The sequence below is a fragment of the Fundulus heteroclitus genome, chromosome 4 (assembly GCF_011125445.2).
Source record: "Fundulus heteroclitus isolate FHET01 chromosome 4, MU-UCD_Fhet_4.1, whole genome shotgun sequence".
Lineage (NCBI taxonomy): Eukaryota > Metazoa > Chordata > Actinopteri > Cyprinodontiformes > Fundulidae > Fundulus > Fundulus heteroclitus.
The window spans coordinates 19,469,347-19,497,014 of record NC_046364.1 but is presented as its reverse complement, the minus strand read 5'-3'; the positions used below and the strand labels follow the sequence as shown (position 1 = coordinate 19,497,014).

Here is a 27,668-nt window from a genome sequence, read left to right as displayed (position 1 = left end):
ATAAATCATCAGCATGAACTAGGAATGCATGTTATTTCTGTAATTAAAATAAATTCAAATAGAGTAAACCTTGGTGTGTTAGCTGTGTTGTTCTAACAGCTGGCATATTCTCTGTTAAAGAGTAAAGTTTGGTGCAACCAGACCCGTCGCTTAATGCTGTTTGAGCCATTCAATAGCCAGTGATCACAAGCCATGTTTAAAGAGTAGGTTTGTCTGTGGAGTCCTCCCTTTAGATGCTTGTTTTAGGCTGAGCAGTGCAGACCCCATCCCATAATCCTCCCACAGACACACCTGTAGAGGAGAGTATAAATAAGCTGGACTGAACAGAAGCAGACATCAAGCTTCAAGGAGTCTCTCCACAGCAGTTCTCTCCAGAAGCTCCCGAGTCTCCACATCGCCCCTGAAGATGATCTCCTCCACCAGCCTCCTGCTGCTGCTCCTGCTCGGCTTCTCTCGGGCTCTTCCTCTCCAGGAGGAAGGAGACCAGGAAGAGGAGAAAGAGGAAGGAGCAGACACTGTGGACATGACCACCAGGATTCTCACCGCCAACAACGCCTCAGACGAGATGCTGCTGGAAGGAGACATAATGCTTCCCAAGTCCAGAAATGCCATGAAGTGCTGGTACAACAGCTGCGTGTGGCCAAAAGCCTCCAATGGCAAAGTGGTGATTCCTTACGTAATCGGTCGGGAGTTCAGCGGCTATGAGAGGAGGATCATCGAGGGCGGCATGAGGGCCTTCTCCGGCCCGACCTGCATCCGCTTCACGCCCCGCACCAACGAGCGCGACTTCATCAGCGTTGTGAGCAAACAGGGATGCTGGTCGGAACTGGGCAAAACGGGAGGCATGCAGGAGCTGTCCCTCAACAAGCAGGGCTGCATCTACAGCGGAATCGTCCAGCACGAGCTCAACCACGCTCTGGGCTTCCAGCACGAGCAGACCCGGAGCGACCGCGACAACTACGTCAGGATCAACTGGGGCAACATCATCCAGCAGAGCGCCTACAACTTCCAGAAGCACGACACCAACAACCTGAACACCCCCTACGACTACTCCTCCATCATGCATTACGGCAGAGACGCCTTCGCCATCGCCTATGGAAGGGAGACCATCACCCCCTTCCCCAATCCCAACGTCCCTATCGGCCAGAGGCAGGGACTGTCCCGCTGGGACGTCCAAAGGATCAACATGCTCCACGGGTGCTAACAATGTAAAAGATCAATGAAAATGTTCTAGAGATATCTCAGAGATTCAGGTGAAAGAATGACCTGGAACAGCTTAAATAAAGGAAATGTAAAATCACTCACTAGCTGATTGTGTCTTTCTTTGGTACCAGAGACATTACACATCTACACTCTGATAAAAGGCTGGGTGTTATGTTCCAATACCTTCCTAAATAATGAACATCAAAAAGATCTAAACATTCTCATTGCTGTTCAACTGTTTCAAATAATTTCACTTGGTACTTGGAGAAGGGTTACACACATGATAAGGTGGCAACAAATTTCTGCTGAGATTGGGCCCGGTTTCTGTAAAGTTGAGTTCAATTTCAATAGTCAACAGTTTTTTTTTATTGGCAGACCGGTAGAACCTTTGTTTACTGTTTGAAAATTTTCGAAACCTCAACTTCTTGCTACACATTGATACAGGTAATCGACAGATGCATTAATTATGTTAACCATATATAAGGTTATATAAGGTTAGCATAATCTACTAATTAGCAGCAACAGCTCTGTCTGCCATGTGCTGCAGGGCATGGCGTGCATGGATGTCTAAACGCATGCTGGCAGTTGGCAAAAACAACCTTCTCACAATCGCATTTCAGCATCATATAATAATAGGTGACTTAAACATTGCAATCTGTAATCTAAAAGTTGCATGAAAGGCAGTCCAACGTGATTAAGAAAATTAAAAATATTACAAATATAGTGGACAATCTTTGTTTGGCTTCGGGTCCACAAAAGATGACCCTCAATCAACCTGGTTGTCCCATTGCATCATCTCCGCTCTATAACACATGTGTGTTCAAGTGGGCAGTGAGCTGGTGTTTCTAGTGTCTACCTATCTTGTTGAAGGGTGTAGCATTATGTGTCCTTAAAGCAAAATAGTCAGGCCCACCGAGGAACTTTTAGAGGAATTGATTCTTAAGGCTCTGGCAGATAAATCAGACCAACTTCTATTTCTATTATTAAATCTTTGAAACTTATCTATTGTTGTCTGATCTGGGAAACCAGAGCATAACTGTTCAATAAACAGTTCATGCTCTGTTCCTGGAAGAAAATCATGATGGAGCCTCTACGAAAATATATACTTAGAAAAACAAAGGCACTGGGATCTCCTTGTCATGCCAGTAACCCTGAAAGCCAAAATAAATGTGATCTTATCAAAGAATAACCTTTTTTGCCAGCTTTTGTATTCCTCTGTTTGGTGCTCCTTTGCCAGGTCCAAACGGTCAAGGAGACATAACCTCTGAATTTTCTTTTTCCAGGCCTCCTCTTAAAGATGGTATCCTATGGTTCTTGGGTTGCAGCTAACATCGGTATGGGCCTTGTAAGGTTCAGGATTTGCCTGTGTCTTCATGGATAGTCTTTCAGATCCTCAGGTTAAACACAGGTCAAATTTAATAGGGTTTCCCTCTAGACTTTTCTGTTCTACAACTCTCAGGATCTTTTACAAATTAGAAGAGCAATTTGCTCTCAGACTGGTCATTCCTAGAGTCTCTACAAGTAGAATGGGACGGGGATCTTTTAGTTATCAGGCTCCTCTCCTGGGGAATCAACTCCCAGTTTTAGTCCATCATATTTCTCCCCCAGCAGAACCAGGCTCAGTGTGAACAGCCTAAGCCTACAGCAGCATAACTATAGAGATAGCTCAGGGTAACATGAGCCACTCTAACTATAAGCTTTGTCAAAAAGGAAAGTTTTAAGCTTAGTCTTAAAAGTAGACAGGGTGTCTTCCTCACGGACCAAAACTGGGAGTTGGTTCCACCGGAGAGGAGCCTGATAGCTAAAGGATCTGCCTCCCATTCTACTTTTAGAGACTCTAGGAACCACCAGCAGACCTGCAGTCTGAGAGCGAAGTGCTCTGTTAGGAACATACGGGGTAATCAGAGCTCTGATATATGATGGAGCTTGATTATTAAGGGCTTTATACGTTAGAAGGAGAATTTTACATTCTATTCTTGATTTAACAGGAAGCCAATGAAGGGAATCTAAAATTGGAGAAATATGATCCCTCTTGTTGATTTTCATCAGAACTCTTTCTGCAGCATTTTGGATCAGCTGAAGACTTTGAACTGCATGTTGTGGACTTCCTGATAGTAAAGAACTACAATAGTCCAGCCTTGCAGTAACAAATGCATGGACTCGTTTTTCAGCGTCACCCCTGGACAGAATGTTTCTAATTTTGTTGATTTTCCTGAGGTGAAAAAGGGAAACTCTGGAAACTTGTTTAATATGGGATTTAAATGGCATGTATTGGTCAAAAATAACACCAAGATTTTTTACTTTATTACCAGAGGCCATTTTAATGCCATCCAGATTAAGTGATTGATTAAAAAGTTTATTTTTTGAAGACTCGGGTCCAATGATGACAATTTATGTCTTGTCAAAATTTAAATGCAGGAAATTTAAAGTCATCCAGGTTTTGATGTCATCAAGACATGCCTGTAGTCTAAGTAATTGATTGGATTCCTCAGGATTTATGGATAAATATAGCTGAGTGTCATCAGCATAACCAGCATAGCCTAACGTTAGGCTAAGCAGTGAGGTCTAACATGACAAGTACAGACACAAGTCCATTATCTGAGGTCATGAAAATATCATTAGTGACCTTCACCAGAGCTGTTTTGGTGCTACGGTGAGCTGACTGAAACTCCTCAAATAGGTCATTACTTTGTAAATATTCACATACTTGATTAACAACTACTTTCAGAAGAAGTTTAGAATATAGGAAGATTAGATATAGGTCTGCAATATCTAGTCTGCAAGAGATGGTTTCTTAAATAAATGTTTAACAACAGCTACTTTAAAAGTCTGTGGTACATATTCATTTACTAAGGATAGATTAATCATGTCTAAAATAGGGGCATTGATCAAAGGGATTACCTCCTTAAATAACTTGGTTGGGATTGGGTCTAACATACAAGTTGAAGGTTAAGATGAAGCTAACATTTTAGATAACTTAGAAAGCTTTATTGGTTCAAACAGGTCAAACACCTATCAGGTTTTAAAGATTCCTCCAACGCTGCCTCAAACCAATAAATCTCCATCACCTGCCAAAGTATGTCTCTGTGAATCTGCTTACCTTCACCTAGACCTATTCCACCGTCACATCGATAAGGACTCGTCTCACTCCTTATTTAATCTCACAACCACCCATATAAAGCCAAGACGATAACCTCATGCCTCTTTTCCTCAGTGTTTCTCCTGAATCTCATCCAGAACCCAGAGGAGTTACCCTCCAGCTTTTTGTGTTCAATAAATCTGTCAAACAATCTCACTGTGCCCGTAATTGTTATTTGCATTAGAGTCAAAACCTTAAGCAACATGAAACAGTGGGAAGAGTAGATATGAAACATTTAGATTTGATTCCAATTTCCTCCTGTCAAATGTTGATGTACCCCTGAGCAAGGCACATAACCTCAAGTTCCCCGCTGATCTAAAAAATAGATGTACAAATGCGTGCACCTTTGTGAGTGTGATTAGGTGAATTTGGCTGTAGTATAGAGTACTTTGTTATTGTTTTTTTTTTTTCTAAATTCAGTCCATTTATCACAACTTCCTGTCTGCCACTGCTAACCCAACCCCAGATCTCAGCAGGAAACCCAGATTTATTGGCAGATTATGATTCACTTTAAGCATGTAGTTTTAAACTATTGATCTGTTCTTTGGTTTTAAATGCCTTTTTCAATTAATCAGCTGCTTTCCTTGTTTTTTCTCATGCTCTGGTTTCTTCTCTTTGCCTTTTGAAGCTATATTTAAAACCTGTAGGTGATAAATCATCAGCATGAACTAGGAATGCATGTTATTTCTGTAATTAAAATAAATTCAAATAGAGTAAACCTTGGTGTGTTAGCTGTGTTGTTCTAACAGCTGGCATATTCTCTGTTAAAGAGTAAATAAGTTTGGTGCAACCAGACCCGGCGCTTAATGCTGTTTGAGCCATTCAATAACCAGTGATCACAAGCCATGTTTAAAGAGTAGGTTTGTCTGTGGAGTCCTCCCTTTAGACGCTTGTTTTAGGCTGAGCAGTGCAGACCCCATCCCATAATCCTCCCACAGACACACCTGTAGAGGAGAGTATAAATAAGCTGGACTGAACAGAAGCAGACATCAAGCTTCAAGGAGTCTCTCCACAGCAGTTCTCTCCAGAAGCTCCCGAGTCTCCACATCGCCCCTGAAGATGATCTCCTCCACCAGCCTCCTGCTGCTGCTCCTGCTCGGCTTCTCTCGGGCTCTTCCTCTCCAGGAGGAAGGAGACCAGGAAGAGGAGAAAGAGGAAGGAGCAGACACTGTGGACATGACCACCAGGATTCTCACCGCCAACAACGCCTCAGACGAGATGCTGCTGGAAGGAGACATAATGCTTCCCAAATCCAGAAATGCCATGAAGTGCTGGTACAACAGCTGCGTGTGGCCAAAAGCCTCCAATGGCAAAGTGGTGATTCCTTACGTAATCGGCCGGGAGTTCAGCGGCTATGAGAGGAGGATCATCGAGGGCGGCATGAGGGCCTTCTCCGGCCCGACCTGCATCCGCTTCACGCCCCGCACCAACGAGCGCGACTTCATCAGCGTTGTGAGCAAACAGGGATGCTGGTCGGAACTGGGCAAAACGGGAGGCATGCAGGAGCTGTCCCTCAACAAGCAGGGCTGCATCTACAGCGGAATCGTCCAGCACGAGCTCAACCACGCTCTGGGCTTCCAGCACGAGCAGACCCGGAGCGACCGCGACAACTACGTCAGGATCAACTGGGGCAACATCATCCAGCAGAGCGCCTACAACTTCCAGAAGCACGACACCAACAACCTGAACACCCCCTACGACTACTCCTCCATCATGCATTACGGCAGAGACGCCTTCGCCATCGCCTATGGAAGGGAGACCATCACCCCCTTCCCCAATCCCAACGTCCCTATCGGCCAGAGGCAGGGACTGTCCCGCTGGGACGTCCAAAGGATCAACATGCTCCACGGGTGCTAACAATGTAAAAGATCAATGAAAATGTTCTAGACATGTTTCACAGATTCAGGTGAAAGAATGACCTGGAACAGCTTAAATAAAGGAAATGTAAAATCACTCACTAGCAGATTGTGTCTTTCTTTGGTACCAGAGACATTACACATCTACACTCTGATAAAAGGCTGGGTGTTATGTTCCAATACCTTCCTAAATAATGAACATCAAAAAGATCTAAACACACTCATTGCTGTTCAACTGTTTCAAATAATTTCACTTGGTACTTGGAGAAGGGTTACACACATGATAAGGTGGCAACAAATTTCTGCTGAGTTTGGGCCCAGTTTCTGTAAAGTTGAGTTCAATTTCAATAGTCAACAGTTTTTTTTATTGGCAGACAAGTAGAACCTTTGTTTACTGTTTGAAAAATTTGAAACCTCAACTTCTTGCTACACCTTGATACAGGTAATTGACAGATGCCTAAAAAGCACATTTTAGCATTAATTATGTTAACCATATATAAGGTTATATAAGGTTAGCATAATCTACTAATTAGCAACAACCGCTCTGTCTGCCATGTGCTGCAGGGCATGGCGTGCATGGATGTCTAAACGCATGATGGCAGTTGGCAAAAACAACCTTCTCACAATCGCATTTCAGCATCATATAATAATAGGTGACTTAAACATTGCAATCTGTAATCTAAAAGTTGCATGATAGGCAGTCCAAGAAAATTAAAAATATTACAAATATAGTGGACAATCTTTGTTTGGCTTTGGGCTCCAGGGAGATAACCTTTTCTATCGGTTGTTAAACATGGCAATAATTGTGACGCGCTCATATAACAGCAATGTTCGTGTTCGTTTCTTGCTAGTTTCTCTTTGCTGGCTGCACATGCGCACTTCTAGTGTTTATGTATCCAGTTAGCTTTGGTGTTAGCCATTCATTGTAACCATACACTTTGAAAATTGCTGAGAGTCACCAGAAGTAAACTGTCTTACAGATTTATTATTGTTTGGCTTTGGGCTCTAGGGAGATAACCTTTTCTATTGCTTGTCCCCAAACCTAAAAGGAGTCTAGAAAAATGTTAAACCGTAACATTGTATGCTTACTGGTTAAATTAAAGGGTAATGCTTAACATTGGCTCTGCTGTGTTTTATGTATTTAGCAGATTTGCATGTTGCAACTCCTGATTGCCTAAGTTGAATGTTTGTCCACAATGATCAGTTAATCATACTCCGATTTTGCACAAAGCATTTAATATGTAGTGAAAATTAAAATTTGCAACCCTAATACAGAATTTCCCTGTAAATTCTCACCAAGGATAGCTTGATGGCAGCATGAAAACATCTGCTGCAGTCTGCAGTGACTCCTTTAAGTTACTCATTTATAATTTAAGATGGTTATAGGTGGGGCCGCACACTGGCACAGTAGGTAGCACTGTTGCCATGCAGCAAGAAGGTCCTGGGTTCAAGTCCTTGCCCTGGGTCTTTCTACATGGAGTTTGTTCTTCCTGTGCATGTGTGGGTTCTCTCCTGGTACTCCCAGGTTAATTGGACTCTCTCAATTCTCCTTAGGTGTGAGTGTGTGCGAGAATGGTTGTTTGTCTCTGTGTTGCCCTGCAATAGACTGGTGACCTGTCCAGGATGTACCCCGCCTCTCGCCCATTGACAGCTAGAGATAGGCACCAGCACCCCTCACAAACCCAAAGGGGATAAGCATGTTAGAAAATGGACGGATATAACTTTGGCATTTAAACCCAGGCTTTAACGTCGATTTGTCCATGGTTAGCTTGAAATAACTTTACTGACTAGATGTACAACTCATTTGCAAATTTTTTTCCCATCTTTTTTGCTTTAACGTTGGTAGATAAGGCAAAAATGTATCTGTCAATGCTGGGAGCTTCACTATTACCGCCATTACAACATCTTTGTTGTTGGGGGTTAGATTAGCCCAGGTTACACTTTCGCTAGACAGAGCGATCTTATAGTTGGCGTCATGTCAATTGCAACATTGTTGGCAACTGGAATAGCAGCATTCTTTAAGGCTGGTATGGTGGCAGTGATAATTCAATAAATGGGTTTTGGGATTTCAGAACTTGGTTCCACAAAAGTATGACCCTCAATCAACCTGGTTGTCCCATTGCAACATCTCCACACTACAACACACTGTGATATCAACAGGGCAGTGTACAGGCTGGTGTTTCCGTGTCTACCTCCTCTTGTTGAAGGGTGTGAGCACTTATGTGTCCTTAAAGCAGAACCTAGTCAGGCCCAATCCGGAGGAACTTTTAGAGGAATCGATTCTCTAAGGCAGATGGCAGAGTGGTAATCAGCCCACCAACTTCTTAGTTTCTATTGTATTTGATCTTTGAAACTTATCTATTGTTGTCTCATCTGGGAAACCAGAGCATGAACTGTTCAATAAACAATTCATGCTCTGATCCTGGAAAGAAAATCATGATGGAGCCTTTACGAAAATATACACTTAGAAAACATCGGGACTGGGATCTCCTTGTCATGCCAGTAACCCTGAAAGCCAAAATAAATGTGATCTTATCAAAGAATAACCTTTTTTGCCAGCTTTTGTATTCCTCTGTTTGGTGCTCCTTTGCCAGGTCCAAACGGTCAAGGAGACATAACCTCTGAATTTTCTTTTTCCAGGCCTCCTCTTAAAGATGGTATCCTATGGTTCTTGGGTTGCAGCTAACATCGGTATGGGCCTTGTAAGGTTCAGGATTTGCCTGTGTCTTCATGGATAGTCTTTCAGATCCTCAGGTTAAACACAGGTCAAATTTAATAGGGTTTCCCTCTAGACTTTTCTGTTCTACAACTCTCAGGATCTTTTACAAATTAGAAGAGCAATTTGCTCTCAGACTGGTCATTCCTAGAGTCTCTACAAGTAGAATGGGACGGGGATCTTTTAGTTATCAGGCTCCTCTCCTGGGGAATCAACTCCCAGTTTTAGTCCATCATATTTCTCCCCCAGCAGAACCAGGCTCAGTGTGAACAGCCTAAGCCTACAGCAGCATAACTATAGAGATAGCTCAGGGTAACATGAGCCACTCTAACTATAAGCTTTGTCAAAAAGGAAAGTTTTAAGCTTAGTCTTAAAAGTAGACAGGGTGTCTTCCTCACGGACCAAAACTGGGAGTTGGTTCCACCGGAGAGGAGCCTGATAGCTAAAGGATCTGCCTCCCATTCTACTTTTAGAGACTCTAGGAACCACCAGCAGACCTGCAGTCTGAGAGCGAAGTGCTCTGTTAGGAACATACGGGGTAATCAGAGCTCTGATATATGATGGAGCTTGATTATTAAGGGCTTTATACGTTAGAAGGAGAATTTTACATTCTATTCTTGATTTAACAGGAAGCCAATGAAGGGAATCTAAAATTGGAGAAATATGATCCCTCTTGTTGATTTTCATCAGAACTCTTTCTGCAGCATTTTGGATCAGCTGAAGACTTTGAACTGCATGTTGTGGACTTCCTGATAGTAAAGAACTACAATAGTCCAGCCTTGCAGTAACAAATGCATGGACTCGTTTTTCAGCGTCACCCCTGGACAGAATGTTTCTAATTTTGTTGATTTTCCTGAGGTGAAAAAGGGAAACTCTGGAAACTTGTTTAATATGGGATTTAAATGGCATGTATTGGTCAAAAATAACACCAAGATTTTTTACTTTATTACCAGAGGCCATTTTAATGCCATCCAGATTAAGTGATTGATTAAAAAGTTTATTTTTTGAAGACTCGGGTCCAATGATGACAATTTATGTCTTGTCAAAATTTAAATGCAGGAAATTTAAAGTCATCCAGGTTTTGATGTCATCAAGACATGCCTGTAGTCTAAGTAATTGATTGGATTCCTCAGGATTTATGGATAAATATAGCTGAGTGTCATCAGCATAACCAGCATAGCCTAACGTTAGGCTAAGCAGTGAGGTCTAACATGACAAGTACAGACACAAGTCCATTATCTGAGGTCATGAAAATATCATTAGTGACCTTCACCAGAGCTGTTTTGGTGCTACGGTGAGCTGACTGAAACTCCTCAAATAGGTCATTACTTTGTAAATATTCACATACTTGATTAACAACTACTTTCAGAAGAAGTTTAGAATATAGGAAGATTAGATATAGGTCTGCAATATCTAGTCTGCAAGAGATGGTTTCTTAAATAAATGTTTAACAACAGCTACTTTAAAAGTCTGTGGTACATATTCATTTACTAAGGATAGATTAATCATGTCTAAAATAGGGGCATTGATCAAAGGGATTACCTCCTTAAATAACTTGGTTGGGATTGGGTCTAACATACAAGTTGAAGGTTAAGATGAAGCTAACATTTTAGATAACTTAGAAAGCTTTATTGGTTCAAACAGGTCAAACACCTATCAGGTTTTAAAGATTCCTCCAACGCTGCCTCAAACCAATAAATCTCCATCACCTGCCAAAGTATGTCTCTGTGAATCTGCTTACCTTCACCTAGACCTATTCCACCGTCACATCGATAAGGACTCGTCTCACTCCTTATTTAATCTCACAACCACCCATATAAAGCCAAGACGATAACCTCATGCCTCTTTTCCTCAGTGTTTCTCCTGAATCTCATCCAGAACCCAGAGGAGTTACCCTCCAGCTTTTTGTGTTCAATAAATCTGTCAAACAATCTCACTGTGCCCGTAATTGTTATTTGCATTAGAGTCAAAACCTTAAGCAACATGAAACAGTGGGAAGAGTAGATATGAAACATTTAGATTTGATTCCAATTTCCTCCTGTCAAATGTTGATGTACCCCTGAGCAAGGCACATAACCTCAAGTTCCCCGCTGATCTAAAAAATAGATGTACAAATGCGTGCACCTTTGTGAGTGTGATTAGGTGAATTTGGCTGTAGTATAGAGTACTTTGTTATTGTTTTTTTTTTTTCTAAATTCAGTCCATTTATCACAACTTCCTGTCTGCCACTGCTAACCCAACCCCAGATCTCAGCAGGAAACCCAGATTTATTGGCAGATTATGATTCACTTTAAGCATGTAGTTTTAAACTATTGATCTGTTCTTTGGTTTTAAATGCCTTTTTCAATTAATCAGCTGCTTTCCTTGTTTTTCTCATGCTCTGGTTTCTTCTCTTTGCCTTTTGAAGCTATATTTAAAACCTGTAGGTGATAAATCATCAGCATGAACTAGGAATGCATGTTATTTCTGTAATTAAAATAAATTCAAATAGAGTAAACCTTGGTGTGTTAGCTGTGTTGTTCTAACAGCTGGCATATTCTCTGTTAAAGAGTAAATAAGTTTGGTGCAACCAGACCCGGCGCTTAATGCTGTTTGAGCCATTCAATAACCAGTGATCACAAGCCATGTTTAAAGAGTAGGTTTGTCTGTGGAGTCCTCCCTTTAGACGCTTGTTTTAGGCTGAGCAGTGCAGACCCCATCCCATAATCCTCCCACAGACACACCTGTAGAGGAGAGTATAAATAAGCTGGACTGAACAGAAGCAGACATCAAGCTTCAAGGAGTCTCTCCACAGCAGTTCTCTCCAGAAGCTCCCGAGTCTCCACATCGCCCCTGAAGATGATCTCCTCCACCAGCCTCCTGCTGCTGCTCCTGCTCGGCTTCTCTCGGGCTCTTCCTCTCCAGGAGGAAGGAGACCAGGAAGAGGAGAAAGAGGAAGGAGCAGACACTGTGGACATGACCACCAGGATTCTCACCGCCAACAACGCCTCAGACGAGATGCTGCTGGAAGGAGACATAATGCTTCCCAAATCCAGAAATGCCATGAAGTGCTGGTACAACAGCTGCGTGTGGCCAAAAGCCTCCAATGGCAAAGTGGTGATTCCTTACGTAATCGGCCGGGAGTTCAGCGGCTATGAGAGGAGGATCATCGAGGGCGGCATGAGGGCCTTCTCCGGCCCGACCTGCATCCGCTTCACGCCCCGCACCAACGAGCGCGACTTCATCAGCGTTGTGAGCAAACAGGGATGCTGGTCGGAACTGGGCAAAACGGGAGGCATGCAGGAGCTGTCCCTCAACAAGCAGGGCTGCATCTACAGCGGAATCGTCCAGCACGAGCTCAACCACGCTCTGGGCTTCCAGCACGAGCAGACCCGGAGCGACCGCGACAACTACGTCAGGATCAACTGGGGCAACATCATCCAGCAGAGCGCCTACAACTTCCAGAAGCACGACACCAACAACCTGAACACCCCCTACGACTACTCCTCCATCATGCATTACGGCAGAGACGCCTTCGCCATCGCCTATGGAAGGGAGACCATCACCCCCTTCCCCAATCCCAACGTCCCTATCGGCCAGAGGCAGGGACTGTCCCGCTGGGACGTCCAAAGGATCAACATGCTCCACGGGTGCTAACAATGTAAAAGATCAATGAAAATGTTCTAGAGATATCTCAGAGATTCAGGTGAAAGAATGACCTGGAACAGCTTAAATAAAGGAAATGTAAAATCACTCACTAGCAGATTGTGTCTTTCTTTGGTACCAGAGACATTACACATCTACACTCTGATAAAAGGCTGGGTGTTATGTTCCAATACCTTCCTAAATAATGAACATCAAAAAGATCTAAACATTCTCATCGCTGTTCAATTGTTTCAAATAATTTCACTTGGTACTTGGAGGAGGGTTACACACACGATAAGGTGGCAACAAATTTCTGCTGAGATTTGAGTTTCTGTAAAGTTGAGTTCAATTTCAATTGTCAACAGTTTTTTTTTATTGGCAGACCAGTAGAACCTTTGTTTACTGTTTGAAAATTTTCGAAACCTCAACTTCTTGCTACACATTGATACAGGTAATCGACAGATGCATTAATTATGTTAACCATATATAAGGTTATATAAGGTTAGCATAATCTACTAATTAGCAACAACCGCTCTGTCTGCCATGTGCTGCAGGGCATGGCGTGCATGGATGTCTAAACGCATGCTGGCAGTTGGCAAAAACAACCTTCTCACAATCGCATTTCAGCATCATATAATAATAGGTGACTTAAACATTGCAATCTATCTAAAAGTTGCATGATAGGCAGTCCATCGTGGTTAAGAAAATTAAAAGTATTACTAATATAGTGGACAATCTTTGTTTGGCTTCGGGCTCCAGGGAGATAACCTTTTCTATCGGTTGTCAAACATGGCAATAATTGTGACACGCTCATGTAACAGCAATGTTCGTGTTCGTTTCTTGCTAGTTTCTCTTTGCTGGCTGCACATGCGCACTTCTAGTGTTTATGTATCCAGTTAGCTTTGGTGTTAGCCATTCATTCTAATTATACACTTTGAAAATAGCTGAGAGTCACCAGAGGTAAACTGTCTTACAGATTTATTATTGTTTGGCTTTGGGCTCTAGGGAGATAACCTTTTCTATTGCTTGTCCCCAAACCTAAAAGGAGTCTAGAAAAATGTTAAACCGTAACATTGTATGCTTAATGGTTAAATTAAAGGGTAATGCTTAACATTGGCTCTGCTGTGTTTTATGTATTTAGCAGATTTGTATGTTGCAACTCCTGGTTGCTTAAGTTGAGTCTTTGTCCGCTATGATCAGTTAATCATACTCCGATTTTGCACAAAGCATTTAATATGTAGTGAAAATTAAAATTTGCAACCCTAATACAGAATTTCCCTGTAAATTCTCACCATGGATAGCTTGATGGCAGCATGAAAACATCTGCTGCAGTCTGTAGTGACTCCTTTAAGTTACTCATTTATAATTAAGATGGTTATAGGTGGGGCCGCACACTGGCACAGTAGGTAGCACTGTTGCTATGCAGCAAGAAGGTCCTGGGTTCAAGTCCTTGCCCTGGGTCTTTCTACATGGAGTTTGTTCTTCCTGTGCATGTGTGGGTTCTCTCCTGGTACTCCCAGGTTAATTGGCCTCCATAAATTCTCCTTAGGTGTGAGTGTGTGCGAGAATGGTTGTTTGTCTCTGTGTTGCCCTGCAATAGACTGGTGACCTGTCCAGGATGTACCCCGCCTCTCGGCCATTGACAGCTGGAGTTAGGCACCAGCACCCCTCACGAACCCAAAGGGGATAAGCATGTTAGAAAATGGATGGATATAACTTTGCCATTTAAACCCAGGCTTTAAGGTCAATTTGTCAATGGTTAGCTTGAAATAACTTTACTGACCAGATGTACAACTCATTTGCAAATTTGTTTCCCATCTTTTTTGCTTTAACGTTGGTAGATAAGGCAAAAATGTACCTGTCAATGCTGGGAGCTTCACTATTACCGCCATTACAACATCTTTGTTGTTGGGGGTTAGATTAGCCCAGGGTACACTTTCGCTAGACAGAGCGATCTTATAGTTGGCGTCATGTCAATTGCAACATTGTTGGCAGCTGGAATAGCAGCATTCTTTGGGGCTGGTGGGGTGGCAGTGATAATTCAATAAATGGGTTTTGGGATTTCAGAACTTGGTTCCACAAAAGTATGACCCTCAATTAACCTGGTTGTCCCATTGCAACATCTCCACACTACAACACACTGTGATATCAACAGGGCAGTGTACAGGCTGGTGTTTCCATGTCTACCTCCTCTTGTTGAAGGGTGTGAGCACTTATGTGTCCTTAAAGCAGAACCTAGTCAGGCCCAATCCGGAGGAACTTTTAGAGCAATCGATTCTCTAAGGCAGATGGCAGAGTAATAATCAGCCCACCAACTTCTTAGTTTCTATCATATTTGATCTTTGAAACTTATCTATTGTTGTCTGATCTGGGAAACCAGAGCATGAACTTTTCAATAAACAATTCATGCTCTGTTCCTGGAAAGAAAATCATGATGGAGCCTCTACGAAAATATATACTTAGAAAAACAAAGGCACTGGGATCTCCTTGTCATGCCAGTAACCCTGAAAGCCACAATAAATGTGATCTTATCAAAGAATAACCTTTTTTGCCAGCTTTTGTATTCCTCTGTTTGGTACTCCTTCGCCAGGTCCAAACGGTCAAGGAGACATAACCTCTGAATTTTCTTTTTCCATGCCTCCTCTTAAAGATGGTATCCTATGGTTCTTGGGTTGCAGCTAACATCGGTATGGGCCTTGTAAGGTTCAGGATTTGCCTGTGTCTTCAAGGATAGTCTTTCAGATCCTCAGGCTCAACACAGGTCAAATTTAATTGGGTTTCCCTCTAGACTTTTCTGTTCTACAACTCTCAGGATCTTTTACAAATTAGAAGAGCAATTTGCTCTCAGGCTGGTCATTCCTAGAGTCTCTACAAGTAGAATGGGACGGGGATCTTTTAGTTATCAGGCTCCTCTCCTGGGGAATCAACTCCCAGTTTTAGTCCATCATATTTCTCCCCCAGCAGAACCAGGCTCAGTGTGAACAGCCTAAGCCTACAGCAGCATAACTATAGAGATAGCTCAGGGTAACATGAGCCACTCTAACTATAAGCTTTGTCAAAAAGGAAAGTTTTAAGCTTAGTCTTAAAAGTAGACAGGGTGTCTTCCTCACGGACCAAAACTGGGAGTTGGTTCCACAGGAGAGGAGCCTGATAGCTAAAGGATTTGCCTCCCATTCTACTTTTAGAGACTCTAGGAACCACAAGCAGACCTGCAGTCTGAGAGCGAAGTGCTCTGTTAGGAACATACGGGGTAATCAGAGCTCTGATATATGATGGAGCTTGATTATTAAGGGCTTTATACGTTAGAAGGAGAATTTTACATTCTATTCTTGATTTAACAGGAAGCCAATGAAGGGAATCTAAAATTGGAGAAATATGATCCCTCTTGTTGATTTTCATCAGAACTCTTTCTGCAGCATTTTGGATCAGCTGAAGACTTTGAACTGCATGTTGTGGACTTCCTGATAGTAAAGAACTACAATAGTCCAGCCTTGCAGTAACAAATGCATGGACTCGTTTTTCAGCGTCACCCCTGGACAGAATGTTTCTAATTTTGCTGATTTTCCTGAGGTGAAAAAAGGAAACTCTGGAAACTTGTTTAATATGGGATTTAAATGGCATGTATTGGTCAAAAATAACACCAAGATTTTTTACTTTATTACCAGAGGCCATTTTAATGCCATCCAGATTAAGTGATTGATTAAAAAGTTTATTTTTTGAAGACTCGGGTCCAATGATGACAATTTATGTCTTGTCAAAATTTAAATGCAGGAAATTTAAAGTCATCCAGGTTTTGATGTCATCAAGACATGCCTGTAGTCTAAGTAATTGATTGGATTCCTCAGGATTTATGGATAAATATAGCTGAGTGTCATCAGCATAAGCAGCATAGCCTAACGTTAGGCTAAGCAGTGAGGTCTAACATGACAAGTACAGACACAAGTCCATTATCTGAGGTCATGAAAATATCATTAGTGACCTTCACCAGAGGTGTTTTGGTGCTACGATGAGCTGACTGAAACTCCTCAAATAGGTCATTACTTTGTAAATATTCACAAACTTGATTAACAACTACTTTCAGAAGAAGTTTAGAATATAGGAAGATTAGATATAGGTCTGCAATATCTAGTCTGCAAGAGATGGTTTCTTAAATAAATGTTTAACAACAGCTACTTTAAAAGTCTGTGGTACATATTCATTTACTAAGGATAGATTAATCATGTCTAAAATAGGGGCATTGATCAAAGGGATTACCTCCTTAAATAACTTGGTTGGGATTGGGTCTAACATACAAGTTGAAGGTTAAGATGAAGCTAACATTTTAGATAACTTAGAAAGCTTTATTGGTTCAAACAGGTCAAACACCTATCAGGTTTTAAAGATTCCTCCAACGCTGCCTCAAACCAATAAATCTCCATCACCTGCCAAAGTATGTCTCTGTGAATCTGCTTACCTTCACCTAGACCTATTCCACCGTCACATCGATAAGGACTCGTCTCACTCCTTATTTAATCTCACAACCACCCATATAAAGCCAAGACGATAACCTCATGCCTCTTTTCCTCAGTGTTTCTCCTGAATCTCATCCAGAACCCAGAGGAGTTACCCTCCAGCTTTTTGTGTTCAATAAATCTGTCAAACAATCTCACTGTGCCCGTAATTGTTATTTGCATTAGAGTCAAAACCTTAAGCAACATGAAACAGTGGGAAGAGTAGATATGAAACATTTAGATTTGATTCCAATTTCCTCCTGTCAAATGTTGATGTACCCCTGAGCAAGGCACATAACCTCAAGTTCCCTGCTGATCTAAAAAATAGATGTACAAATGCGTGCACCTTTGTGAGTGTGATTAGGTGAATTTGGCTGTAGTATAGAGTACTTTGTTATTGTTTTTTTTTTTTCTAAATTCAGTCCATTTATCACAACTTCCTGTCTGCCACTGCTAACCCAACCCCAGATCTCAGCAGGAAACCCAGATTTATTGGCAGATTATGATTCACTTTAAGCATGTAGTTTTAAACTATTGATCTGTTGTTTGGTTTTAAATGCCTTTTTCAATTAATCAGCTGCTTTCCTTGTTTTTCTCATGCTCTGGTTTCTTCTCTTTGCCTTTTGAAGCTATATTTAAAACCTGTAGGTGATAAATCATCAGCATGAACTAGGAATGCATGTTATTTCTGTAATTAAAATAAATTCAAATAGAGTAAACCTTGCTGTGTTAGCTGTGTTGTTCTAACAGCTGGCATATTCTCTGTTAAAGAGCAAATAAGTTTGGTGCAACCAGACCCGTCGCTTAATGCTGTTTGAGCCATTCAATAACCAGTGATCACAATCCATGTTTAAAGAGTAGGTTTGTCTGTGGAGTCCTCCCTTTAGACGCTTGTTTTAGGCTGAGCAGTGCAGACCCCATCCCATAATCCTCCCACAGACACACCTGTAGAGGAGAGTATAAATAAGCTGGACTGAACAGAAGCAGACATCAAGCTTCAAGGAGTCTCTCCACAGCAGTTCTCTCCAGAAGCTCCCGAGTCTCCACATCGCCCCTGAAGATGATCTCCTCCACCAGCCTCCTGCTGCTGCTCCTGCTCGGCTTCTCTCGGGCTCTTCCTCTCCAGGAGGAAGGAGACCAGGAAGAGGAGAAAGAGGAAGGAGCAGACACTGTGGACATGACCACCAGGATTCTCACCGCCAACAACGCCTCAGACGAGATGCTGCTGGAAGGAGACATAATGCTTCCCAAATCCAGAAATGCCATGAAGTGCTGGTACAACAGCTGCGTGTGGCCAAAAGCCTCCAATGGCAAAGTGGTGATTCCTTACGTAATCGGCCGGGAGTTCAGCGGCTATGAGAGGCGGATCATCGAGGGCGGCATGAGGGCCTTCTCCGGCCCGACCTGCATCCGCTTCACGCCCCGCACCAACGAGCGCGACTTCATCAGCGTTGTGAGCAAACAGGGATGCTGGTCGGAACTGGGCAAAACGGGAGGCATGCAGGAGCTGTCCCTCAACAAGCAGGGCTGCATCTACAGCGGAATCGTCCAGCACGAGCTCAACCACGCTCTGGGCTTCCAGCACGAGCAGACCCGGAGCGACCGCGACAACTACGTCAGGATCAACTGGGGCAACATCATCCAGCAGAGCGCCTACAACTTCCAGAAGCACGACACCAACAACCTGAACACCCCCTACGACTACTCCTCCATCATGCATTACGGCAGAGACGCCTTCGCCATCTCCTATGGAAGGGAGACCATCACCCCCTTCCCCAATCCCAACGTCCCTATCGGCCAGAGGCAGGGACTGTCCCGCTGGGACATCCAAAGGATCAACATGCTCCACGGGTGCTAACAATGTAAAAGATGAATGAAAATGTTCTAGAGATATCTCAGAGATTCAGGTGAAAGAATGACCTGGAACATCTTAAATAAAGGAAATGTAAAATCACTCACTAGCAGATTGTGTCTTTGTTTTGTGCCAGAGTTTGTTTGGGTGTTACTTTCTAAATCCTTCCTAAATAATGAACGTCACAAAGATGCTTGGAGGAGAGTTATGCACATTTTCTGTTGGGGTTAACCACAGTTAATCTGAAAAGCCACACTCAGGCCTGATTAGAATTGAGAAATTAGCTTTATAGAACCTGCCTTACAACACGAAGCAGGATGACAGTCCTCAACAAAACATCATGTCCCAGAATAGACTCAACATCTGATAAAAAACAAAGCTATATGTATCAGAATAGAAAGGGTTTCAAATCAGTTTCTAAGGCATGGTTTGACGCCAGGGTGTTACTTTTTTTGAATTATATTTTCAGTGACTCAGATTTATTCATAATACAGATGAAAGGGATACAGTTTTTCCAAACTGCACACCTATCTTATGCACACTTCTTGTGCTCAGTTTAGTCACGATATTTAAAAGCTGCTTCCACGTTAAATCATGTGGACAAGCAATAAACAAAGCACAGTTCAAGACCTGCTGGATGATGCAACAAACCAATACTAATGTGGGATTCACACTGAAACTGATTTGGGTTTCTGTTCAGGGAACCAAACAAAAGAATAATATCCTGCTAACAACTCCCGTGTCAAGTGTCACCTGTCAGAAAAATCCAAGCTGTAACCCAGGAGGAACCAGAACTGCTTCATATACTGCCAGTGTTTCTTTGGACAAAGAGATGTAACATATGTCCATTTTTAGCCCCACAATGAAACAGGTGTTCAGATCCTAAAGCCCAGCGGGGGTGTGAAAATGAGGGTTGGGGGATGGTGGGTGGAGATTTCATCTGCTCTATAAAATATCCACATTATAGATACCAGACTAAGTTATTATCTTTGCAAGGCTAAAATTTCATTCTCAACAGCTTAACAACGCCTTTTTGTGCTTTAATTCCCTCTCTGACTATTTTTGCTGTAACTTATAGCAGAAATAGTAATATAGCTATAACATTTGCTTCCCTCTGCATTGCCTATTGAGAATTTCATTGAACATGGGGAAGGCCTTTCTGAATTTGGTCTCAATGCAATTGAATACACTGGAAGGATAGTATTTACCATTATTATTTTAGTAAGAGGTCCTTACATCACACTGTGCTTCATTTTAATTTGCTATAGCACATTTTCTGATCTATTAATGCCTTAATATCTGAGCTAGATAGACTGTCATCATCATTTACACATACACAAGACAGGGTAACATGAAATGTCATATTAGCTGGTATAAAATGAAATCTAAATAACCCAAAAACTGCAGCCAGGAGTGACTATAATGCTACAAAACATGATTAAATAAAAACTGCAACATAAAAGGGTGCTGACCCCCACTTTGGGAATCCTTGGCCCAGAGGTTAGAGCAGGGCACTGCTGGGAAGGTTGCAAGTTTTCCCCTCTTATAGATTTCTTCCTTTTTTTCGTATTTTCTGACCCACCTACTTATATCATATAATCAAACACATTTTAATACCTGTCAAAGAAGACCTGAGTAAATGCAAAAAGCAGTTTTAAAGTTATGGTTTTATTTATTCAGAGAAAAAGTTATCCAAACTAACCTGATCTGAAGCACACCAGCCAAGTCAATTATAAATAAACGGGGCTTTGAGCACGAAACCCATGTCCAGAGGCCTCGGTTCTCCACGCAGCCATCCCAAGTTTGAGTCCCTCCCTGTGGACACTTGCTTGATGTCTTCCCCCTCTCTCTCAACCCCATTTCCTATCAGCATAGGTTCCAATAAAGACCACTAGTGCAAAAAAAGAGTGCTCTATTCAGTCCAGACTGTAATCTGATTGAGATGCGGTGGCCTCAACCTAAACACACCATTTATTTTCCACTCAGCTCCGCTGGATGTGACTGAAATAAGACGAGTCAGCAAAAATGAGTGAGTCAGAATTACTCCACAGACTTGTTGCTAATGATCAATAATGTTTTGATGTCTGTCGTCGTCAAAGTGGCGCAAGCTGGGGTTCTCTTTCACAAAACCTGCTTTTTGCATTTACTTAGGTTATCTCTGTCTGATGTTAAAAGTTCGTTTGATGATCTGAAACAAGTGTGACAAAAAAGTGAGGACAAAGGCAAATGCTTTTACATGGCACAGTACAGCGCTGCTGAGTTGGAGGGTCTTGTATCAGCAGATGGCAGCAAAACCCTTTCAAACATCTCTGCTCTCAGCCCTCTTTCAGACTCCAGACCACAGTTGTTGTCATTCATACATTTGTGCAATCATTTGATATTTTAGCTCTGTGTAGGCAGATTCCATCTCATTACCGGCTTGGTAATAATTCCCCTACACGTGTTAGCCTGTACATTTAGGAAGAAAACAGATCTCACAGTTTCACTCAGTTTTGTCATGTTACATTTGAAAAACATTTAAAACGGTCGCTTTGAATTATGTCACAATGCTCTGCATTAAAACATGGGAACATTTTTCATCTGAAACCCTCCAAACACCAAACTCATCCATTCTTTGTGATAGTACATTATGGGTAAGGCCGGTTTGTATTTATTCTGTGTCCTATTTGTTTTATTTAAACCCCAGCTGTTAGACCCGCTCTTCTGGTGAAAAATCTCTTTCAGCTTAGACAGTGGTAATGATGTTGCGATAAGAATTAGTCTATTTTATACAGGCAACGTTCTTTACACTGATTAATGTTTCTGTTCAAAACATGTTGAGTGTTTTCATTCAAACCTGAGTGTGTGGCCACTCAAGCTCTCTGGTGTCCCAGTTCTCTCATCAGAATCGAACCTTTAAGCTCCCATGTGCACATCTTACAGGGACAGAATCCAGAAACCCAAATTCACACCATCACATGACTTCTCAGGTTTGTTCAATTCAAACTACTTCATAAACCCAAAGTGAAATGAAATGCTGTTATAACGGATATTGTGCAGGTTTCTTCAAAATAGCTGTAGATACTGATGGCAGCGGGAAGGAAAGATCTCCTGTTGCTGTCTGTCACACAGTGAAGACACATGTTTTATGACAGTCTGATGAGGAGGAGGCTCAAGGTTGTCCGTGTTCTTCATAAAAGAAGAAAAAAAAGAATCCTTCCTTCCATGAGGAAAACAATGGAAAGGAACTCTGTATAACCAAATCACTGCCACACTCTACTATAACTTTGTGCAATTCAAAGATTCCCAGCATGTTATTATTTTGTAATTCTTTATGTATCCATTCTGCAGCACTTCAGGTGTTTATCATGAAAGATGAAGATTATATTATTTTCTGACGTTTACTGTTGGGGCTGGTAACCCAGTGATCACTGTGGCATTACATTGAATAAAGGTCCTGCACTGCAAAAATGGAACTAAAAATAAGCAAAACTTTCTTATAATTTGTGTATTTGTCCTTGATTCAAGCAGGTATAAATTATCTGCCAATGGAATAAGATTTTTGAAATTAAAATAGGAACAATTTATCTCCACCATCTTATTTCACGTGCAGTATGTCTAATTATCTTATTTTAGGGATCAAAATACGTATCCCATTGGCAGATCATCTTATTTAAATGCTCAAATCATTGACAAATACACTAATTTCAAAAAAATGTCACTTATTTCTAGTTCCCTTTAGTTCCCAGTGTGGTTGGAACTCCTGGGGTCATACCCACCAAGTTCATTAGGGATTCCCAGCTGGTTGTCACTCTGTGCGTCCATGGTTTAGTCGATGGGCTGTGATGGACATCTGACCTATGCAGGTTCCCCCCAGCCTCCCAACAGCTCACAGCCGTGACAACTCTTCACAGGATAAAGGAGGTAGAGACAAGATGGCGTTGGACAAGATGTCAGGACAGTTCTTTCAGTGGAATAATGATTCAAAACTAACGGCAAATAAAACAACGATCTTCCATGGCCATCCACTGAATCAAACAGGGCCCAGGACCATGAATGGTCTGGAGAGTCCACCTCTCTATATGTTCCCTCCTCGTGAAGCAGACCTAGAGAAGAAGACTATATGCTGCCATGATGGCAAAAGGTGTCAGGATCAACTAGTAGAATTACAGGCTGCATTTTTTCCACTGTAATGTGTGAGATAATGATACTGTAATAAAACTTTAATTCATTTTAAGGCTTTTCACACATATTTACTAGAGCTGTCAATAATTCTATCTCTGTCAAAGCCTTGGTACAAGGTTGATAAATTCCTGCCCACATTGGTGAATATGAAGTCATTTTTTGGAGGCATCAGCATGTGCTGCATGTGACAGCCTTCTTACAGAGAGAGCAACAAAAGATGTGCATTCTGTGCAAGTATGCAAAAATAACACAGAAAGGATTTTTCATTTTACTCAGTGTGCCTGAGCATGATCCCTTTTCGCATATTCAGCTGCAACCAAAGATAATATGCTTTTTTCTTTTTTTAAAAAAAAATCATTGCTTACTTTAGATATTTAATCATTTTGGTTAATGGTAATGTGCAGCCCAGAGTTTTTTTCCTCTGTTATTTTACTGTAACTGCTCTTTTCTAAGTTTATTTCTTAGTATTCTTTTAACCGAACACCTATTTGACGACTGTACATAAAGTGCTTTATAAAGGTTTTCACACCTTTGACATTTTTACAAATTAAAATCTGAGGAGAGTGCAAATAGTGTACCTCTTTCCATCCATCCATCCATCCATTCATCCATCCATCCATCCATCCATCCATCCATCCATCCATCCATCCATCACATGAAATGGGATTTAAAACACTTAAATTACTGGTTGGAATTTAGCGAATTAGTTAAAAAGCTAAGGGGGTTGAATATTTTGCAAGGCATTGCATTTTAGAAAATTTGTAGTTTTCATGTTTTTAAACTGTTAAATGAAATGGTTAAACATTTTTTTGTTTTGCTAAAATTAGTATTAGCTCAATAGACAAATCTGATATTAAAACATCCTCTGCATGCAATAATGACTCTTGCACGCTAATGGCAATGAAATAGATAAGATAGTCAGAGACATATTTTCTCAGTCTGACCTAGTTTCTTCTGAAATTTCATTGGTCGATTTAACCCCAGAATAAGCTAAACGTCAACAGAAAGAAGACCCTGAAGAGATAAAATAATGAAAGCGGATGATGTAAGATTAAGAGAAGGAAACCCTGGAGAAATGAACCTTTTCCAGATGTAAGATGGTAAAGCTAGCTTACAGCGCTGACCCATTATCATTAGTTCCTGAATCATGCATTAAAAAAGCTGTTTGTTTACAGGAACACTGAAAAAACATCTTATTCTGTTCTGTGGAGTCATTCCACATCTAACCTGGTTATTACCAACCATTGTTTTCACCATACAGATGATGATAGTATCTGATGTACAAACACTTACAAACTATTCATACCTGTTGAACTTTTTCATCAGGGTTTAATCATAAAAAGTGAGGTGTTCATTCATCTTTGGCCCACTTTCCCATAACATTTCTACCCAAATCCATTGCAAACAGTGTTGCACCGACTTGCCACAAGCCAAAAAAATGTGATCTGATCACATCAGACCAAGATTGAACCTTTAAATATGCATGCCAAATGTTGTGCATTGTAAAAAAGCAACACTGCAAATTCCCCTAAACACACCGTGTGCAGAGTGGCACATAATGGTGGCAGCATCATGCAATGGGAATCCTTTCATTCAATATGAAAGGGAACCTGTTCAGAGTTGATGGGAAAACGAATGGAGCTTAAAACAGGGAAATATGGAAGAAAAGTTGCCAGAGGCTGTAAAAGACCTGAGAGTGGGACGGAGGTTCATCTTCCAGGACAACAGCCATAAACTTCACAGGTCCCAACATCACATTTTCTATTGGACTGAAATCCATACTTGACAAAAACTTGACTTTGTTGACCTAAACCCAATTTTTATACCTATTTGAGGGTATGTTTGCTCGGGTGTTCTGTGGTCTGTTGAGTTGGAACAAGTAAACGTGGAATTATATAAAAATGCATTTGCAAAGAGCCTAACAGTAAAAGCATAAGATAGAAACTACACGTTACAAACTAATACTTGGATAAATAAGGGTGAAATGCTCCAATATTTCAACAGTTCAGTTAATAATTAATATCAGATAAATCCAAGAATGGTATGAGAAAAACATCATGCATATTTTTTTATTAAAATGAGAGCTCTTGTTTCCAGGTTAAGCTCACAGCGCACAGTCACATTGCCAAGAGAGAAGAAACATTTGAAAAGGTCACTCTGTGTTAAATGCCACTTTGAAATGGCAGAGCTGGTTAGCAGAGATTATATCTCCCTGCATGTCCAAAGTGGCTGCTTTGTCTATAGTGAGCTCTAACGACTGCTATCTTTGCACTTTATCTGCAGGTGTCTGAAAAACACATTGACCGCCGTAACAAAGGGGCTGCTGGAGTACAAAGCATGCAGCCCAACAGATTTAACATTGACTGAAACAAATCTGTACAAACCTGACTTTTCCTTGTTAAAAGTGGACACTTGTGCAGACAAAATTAAATTCACTTTTAATTGATTGCTTTGCTTTGAACACAAAGTTTGAACTTTCTAAAATAAACTGGGTGAACCAAATATCACAATAACATAACATAAACCATGTTCATCTCTTGAACTTCAAAGCTGTACCTAATACTGGGTTCTGTTATGTCTGCGGACTGCTCATAATTGGATCTGAATCTCACCAGTTAAATGCCTTAAATGTAATTTGAACAAGCTTGGTTCTATATTACTAGTCATTAGATGTACCTGTTTATCTTGTGAGCAGCCCTAAGACAATAATTGCTGTCAACTGATATTATCCATCCATTCATTCATCCAGCCATCCATCATGCTGCGGGGGGGCCAGAGGGGTCAGACAGCCTTCTCCTCATCAACTAGGTTTACATGCACAAAATGGATTGAAATGTATTTGAACTCAAAAACCAAAAATTGTCGGATTGTACCGTTTATATGGGCACACAATTAATCCCATAATCACGTGTGTTTATATGCACCTGGTTTTATTTAGAAAGGTTTTTGTTCAAACTTTAGCTACTTTAGGCAGAAAGAAAGTCTAATTTTCTACTCAAAAGCAAGAAAATCTGCCAAAAAATTTTATATAGTACCAAACTGCTCCGAGAAGTAGCCTACATTATTATTAAAATGTTATTCAAGTACTCAAGTAACTAGTTACTACCCATTTCTGGTGACTGCTTGTTGTGTGGCAGGTAGAAATGTGTTGGAGGTAAAGAAGAGACAAGAAGATGAATCAGGTTGCTGCTAATGGCTGCTACACATAGTCAGAACCATTTTTAATCCTTGTGAATGTGGCGTTTGACGGCAGACGTTCAGTGCCAAGCTTGCCACCATGTTCTACACTTCAATGAGCTCGGTGACTTCATCTGGATGCCTCAAATCAGTGACAATCTGGTACATGTGAACAAAAACCAGTCCAGGGGAGAAGCTAGCAATTTACAAATTAATTGTTTTTGGGTTTTTTTCTTTTTTCTTTTTTTTTTTTTTGTATGAGCCAATGGTGATTTCATTTCTCATCTTGATTATTTACAGAGCTTTTCTAGAGAAATCTGAATGCTTAGTTTAGTAGTAAGTCTTGACCCAAGTATTAGCTTAATTTGAAATATATTAAATGATTTTTCAGGTCAGTATACAGCACTTGGCACATATAAATGCCTCTCAAAAACTCGCACATGCGTTGGGTACCGGGGGTCGGCTAGGGCTGGCGCTTTTCCTCTCCCCTGGAATATGTGGTAAGGCTTAGGCATAGCTCTCAACTCTCACGCATTGACCGTGTGACACACGCATTTCATCAATTGCACACGCTCACACGCATTACTTTGAAAATCTCAATCTTACAATCAAAATCTCACTCTTGAAACGCACGCGTACGGACGCTTCGCGTCATGGCGGAACCAATTTGCGGTACAATGGTTTCCGCACGTCCAGTAGTAGAGGTAACACAGCTGCAAGGACCGCCGCCGCGCAAACAAGTTTCCCTCATCCAAAGTGAAACACTTGTACGGTCCGTGTTGCGTGCGAATTAAATGGTAAGTCGTCATGTGTTATTACAAACTGTAACATGAAAGCAAAGTCCGTTTAAAATAGTGACCGTCTTGAATCGACCAACAGCACCCCACCCCCCCACCACCCCCCGTCGGACCGTCTTGAATCGACCAACAGCACCTACACCCCCCCCCCCCTCTCGTCGGACCACAATCTCACTCTCAACTGTCGTCAAAAGTTGAGAGGTATGGCTTAGGTATGGAGGCAGGGTGTGGGGGAGCTAGTGCCTCAGGGTTCGTGGGGTGGGCTCTGGTCGGACCGTTTCGTCCATGTTGGCCCATGGGTCATCTGGGCTGGGATTGGGGTGGGGGTTAGGACCGGAGTATGGAACGAGTAGGTCGGGTTGGAGCCCCCCCACACTTAGCTGGCTCCCTCCTGGTGGCTGCTACGCCACTGGGCCTCGGGTCTCTAGGTCCATGGCTGCCGGTGGAGCCCACACGCTCGTGGCCGCGGCTCTTGGGGGGGGTTGTTTTTGTTGGGGGGGTTCCTGGGGCTCCTCTGCGTTGTTCCCTGGGATGGGGGAGGCAGCTTTCCCTGTGTTGGTCCCTCTTGGGCACCTTTGCTCTGGGGGTCCTTTTGCACATCTGGGGTTCTGGTTGCCCTGGCGTCGGCCTCGGTGCTCTGGGGGACGGAT

At 41.8% G+C, this 27,668-nt stretch overlaps 4 protein-coding genes across 4 annotated transcripts; all 4 read left to right on the top strand.

Moving 5' to 3' along the window:
* The first annotated feature begins 326 nt into the window (after window positions 1–326).
* Window positions 327–1,300, top strand: LOC118562938 (high choriolytic enzyme 1-like). The gene has a single exon (XM_036136241.1). The coding sequence runs from the start codon at window positions 407–409 to the stop codon at window positions 1,202–1,204; it is 798 nt and encodes a 265-aa protein (XP_035992134.1). The 5' UTR covers window positions 327–406; the 3' UTR covers window positions 1,205–1,300.
* Window positions 1,301–5,322: 4,022 nt separating this feature from the next.
* LOC118562937 (high choriolytic enzyme 1-like) lies at window positions 5,323–6,209 on the top strand. Its single transcript, XM_036136240.1, has one exon. The coding sequence runs from the start codon at window positions 5,402–5,404 to the stop codon at window positions 6,197–6,199; it is 798 nt and encodes a 265-aa protein (XP_035992133.1). The 5' UTR covers window positions 5,323–5,401; the 3' UTR covers window positions 6,200–6,209.
* A 5,486-nt stretch (window positions 6,210–11,695) lies between these two features.
* Window positions 11,696–12,553, top strand: LOC105934125 (high choriolytic enzyme 1-like). The gene is given in 1 exon segment (NM_001309926.1): window positions 11,696–12,553. A coding segment is annotated over 1 exon segment (798 nt). The 5' UTR covers window positions 11,696–11,752; the 3' UTR covers window positions 12,551–12,553.
* Window positions 12,554–18,009: 5,456 nt separating this feature from the next.
* On the top strand, window positions 18,010–18,980 carry LOC105934123 (high choriolytic enzyme 1-like). The gene has a single exon (XM_036136239.1). It carries the CDS (start codon window positions 18,089–18,091, stop codon window positions 18,884–18,886), a length of 798 nt encoding a protein of 265 aa, XP_035992132.1. The 5' UTR covers window positions 18,010–18,088; the 3' UTR covers window positions 18,887–18,980.
* Window positions 18,981–27,668: the final 8,688 nt, after the last annotated feature.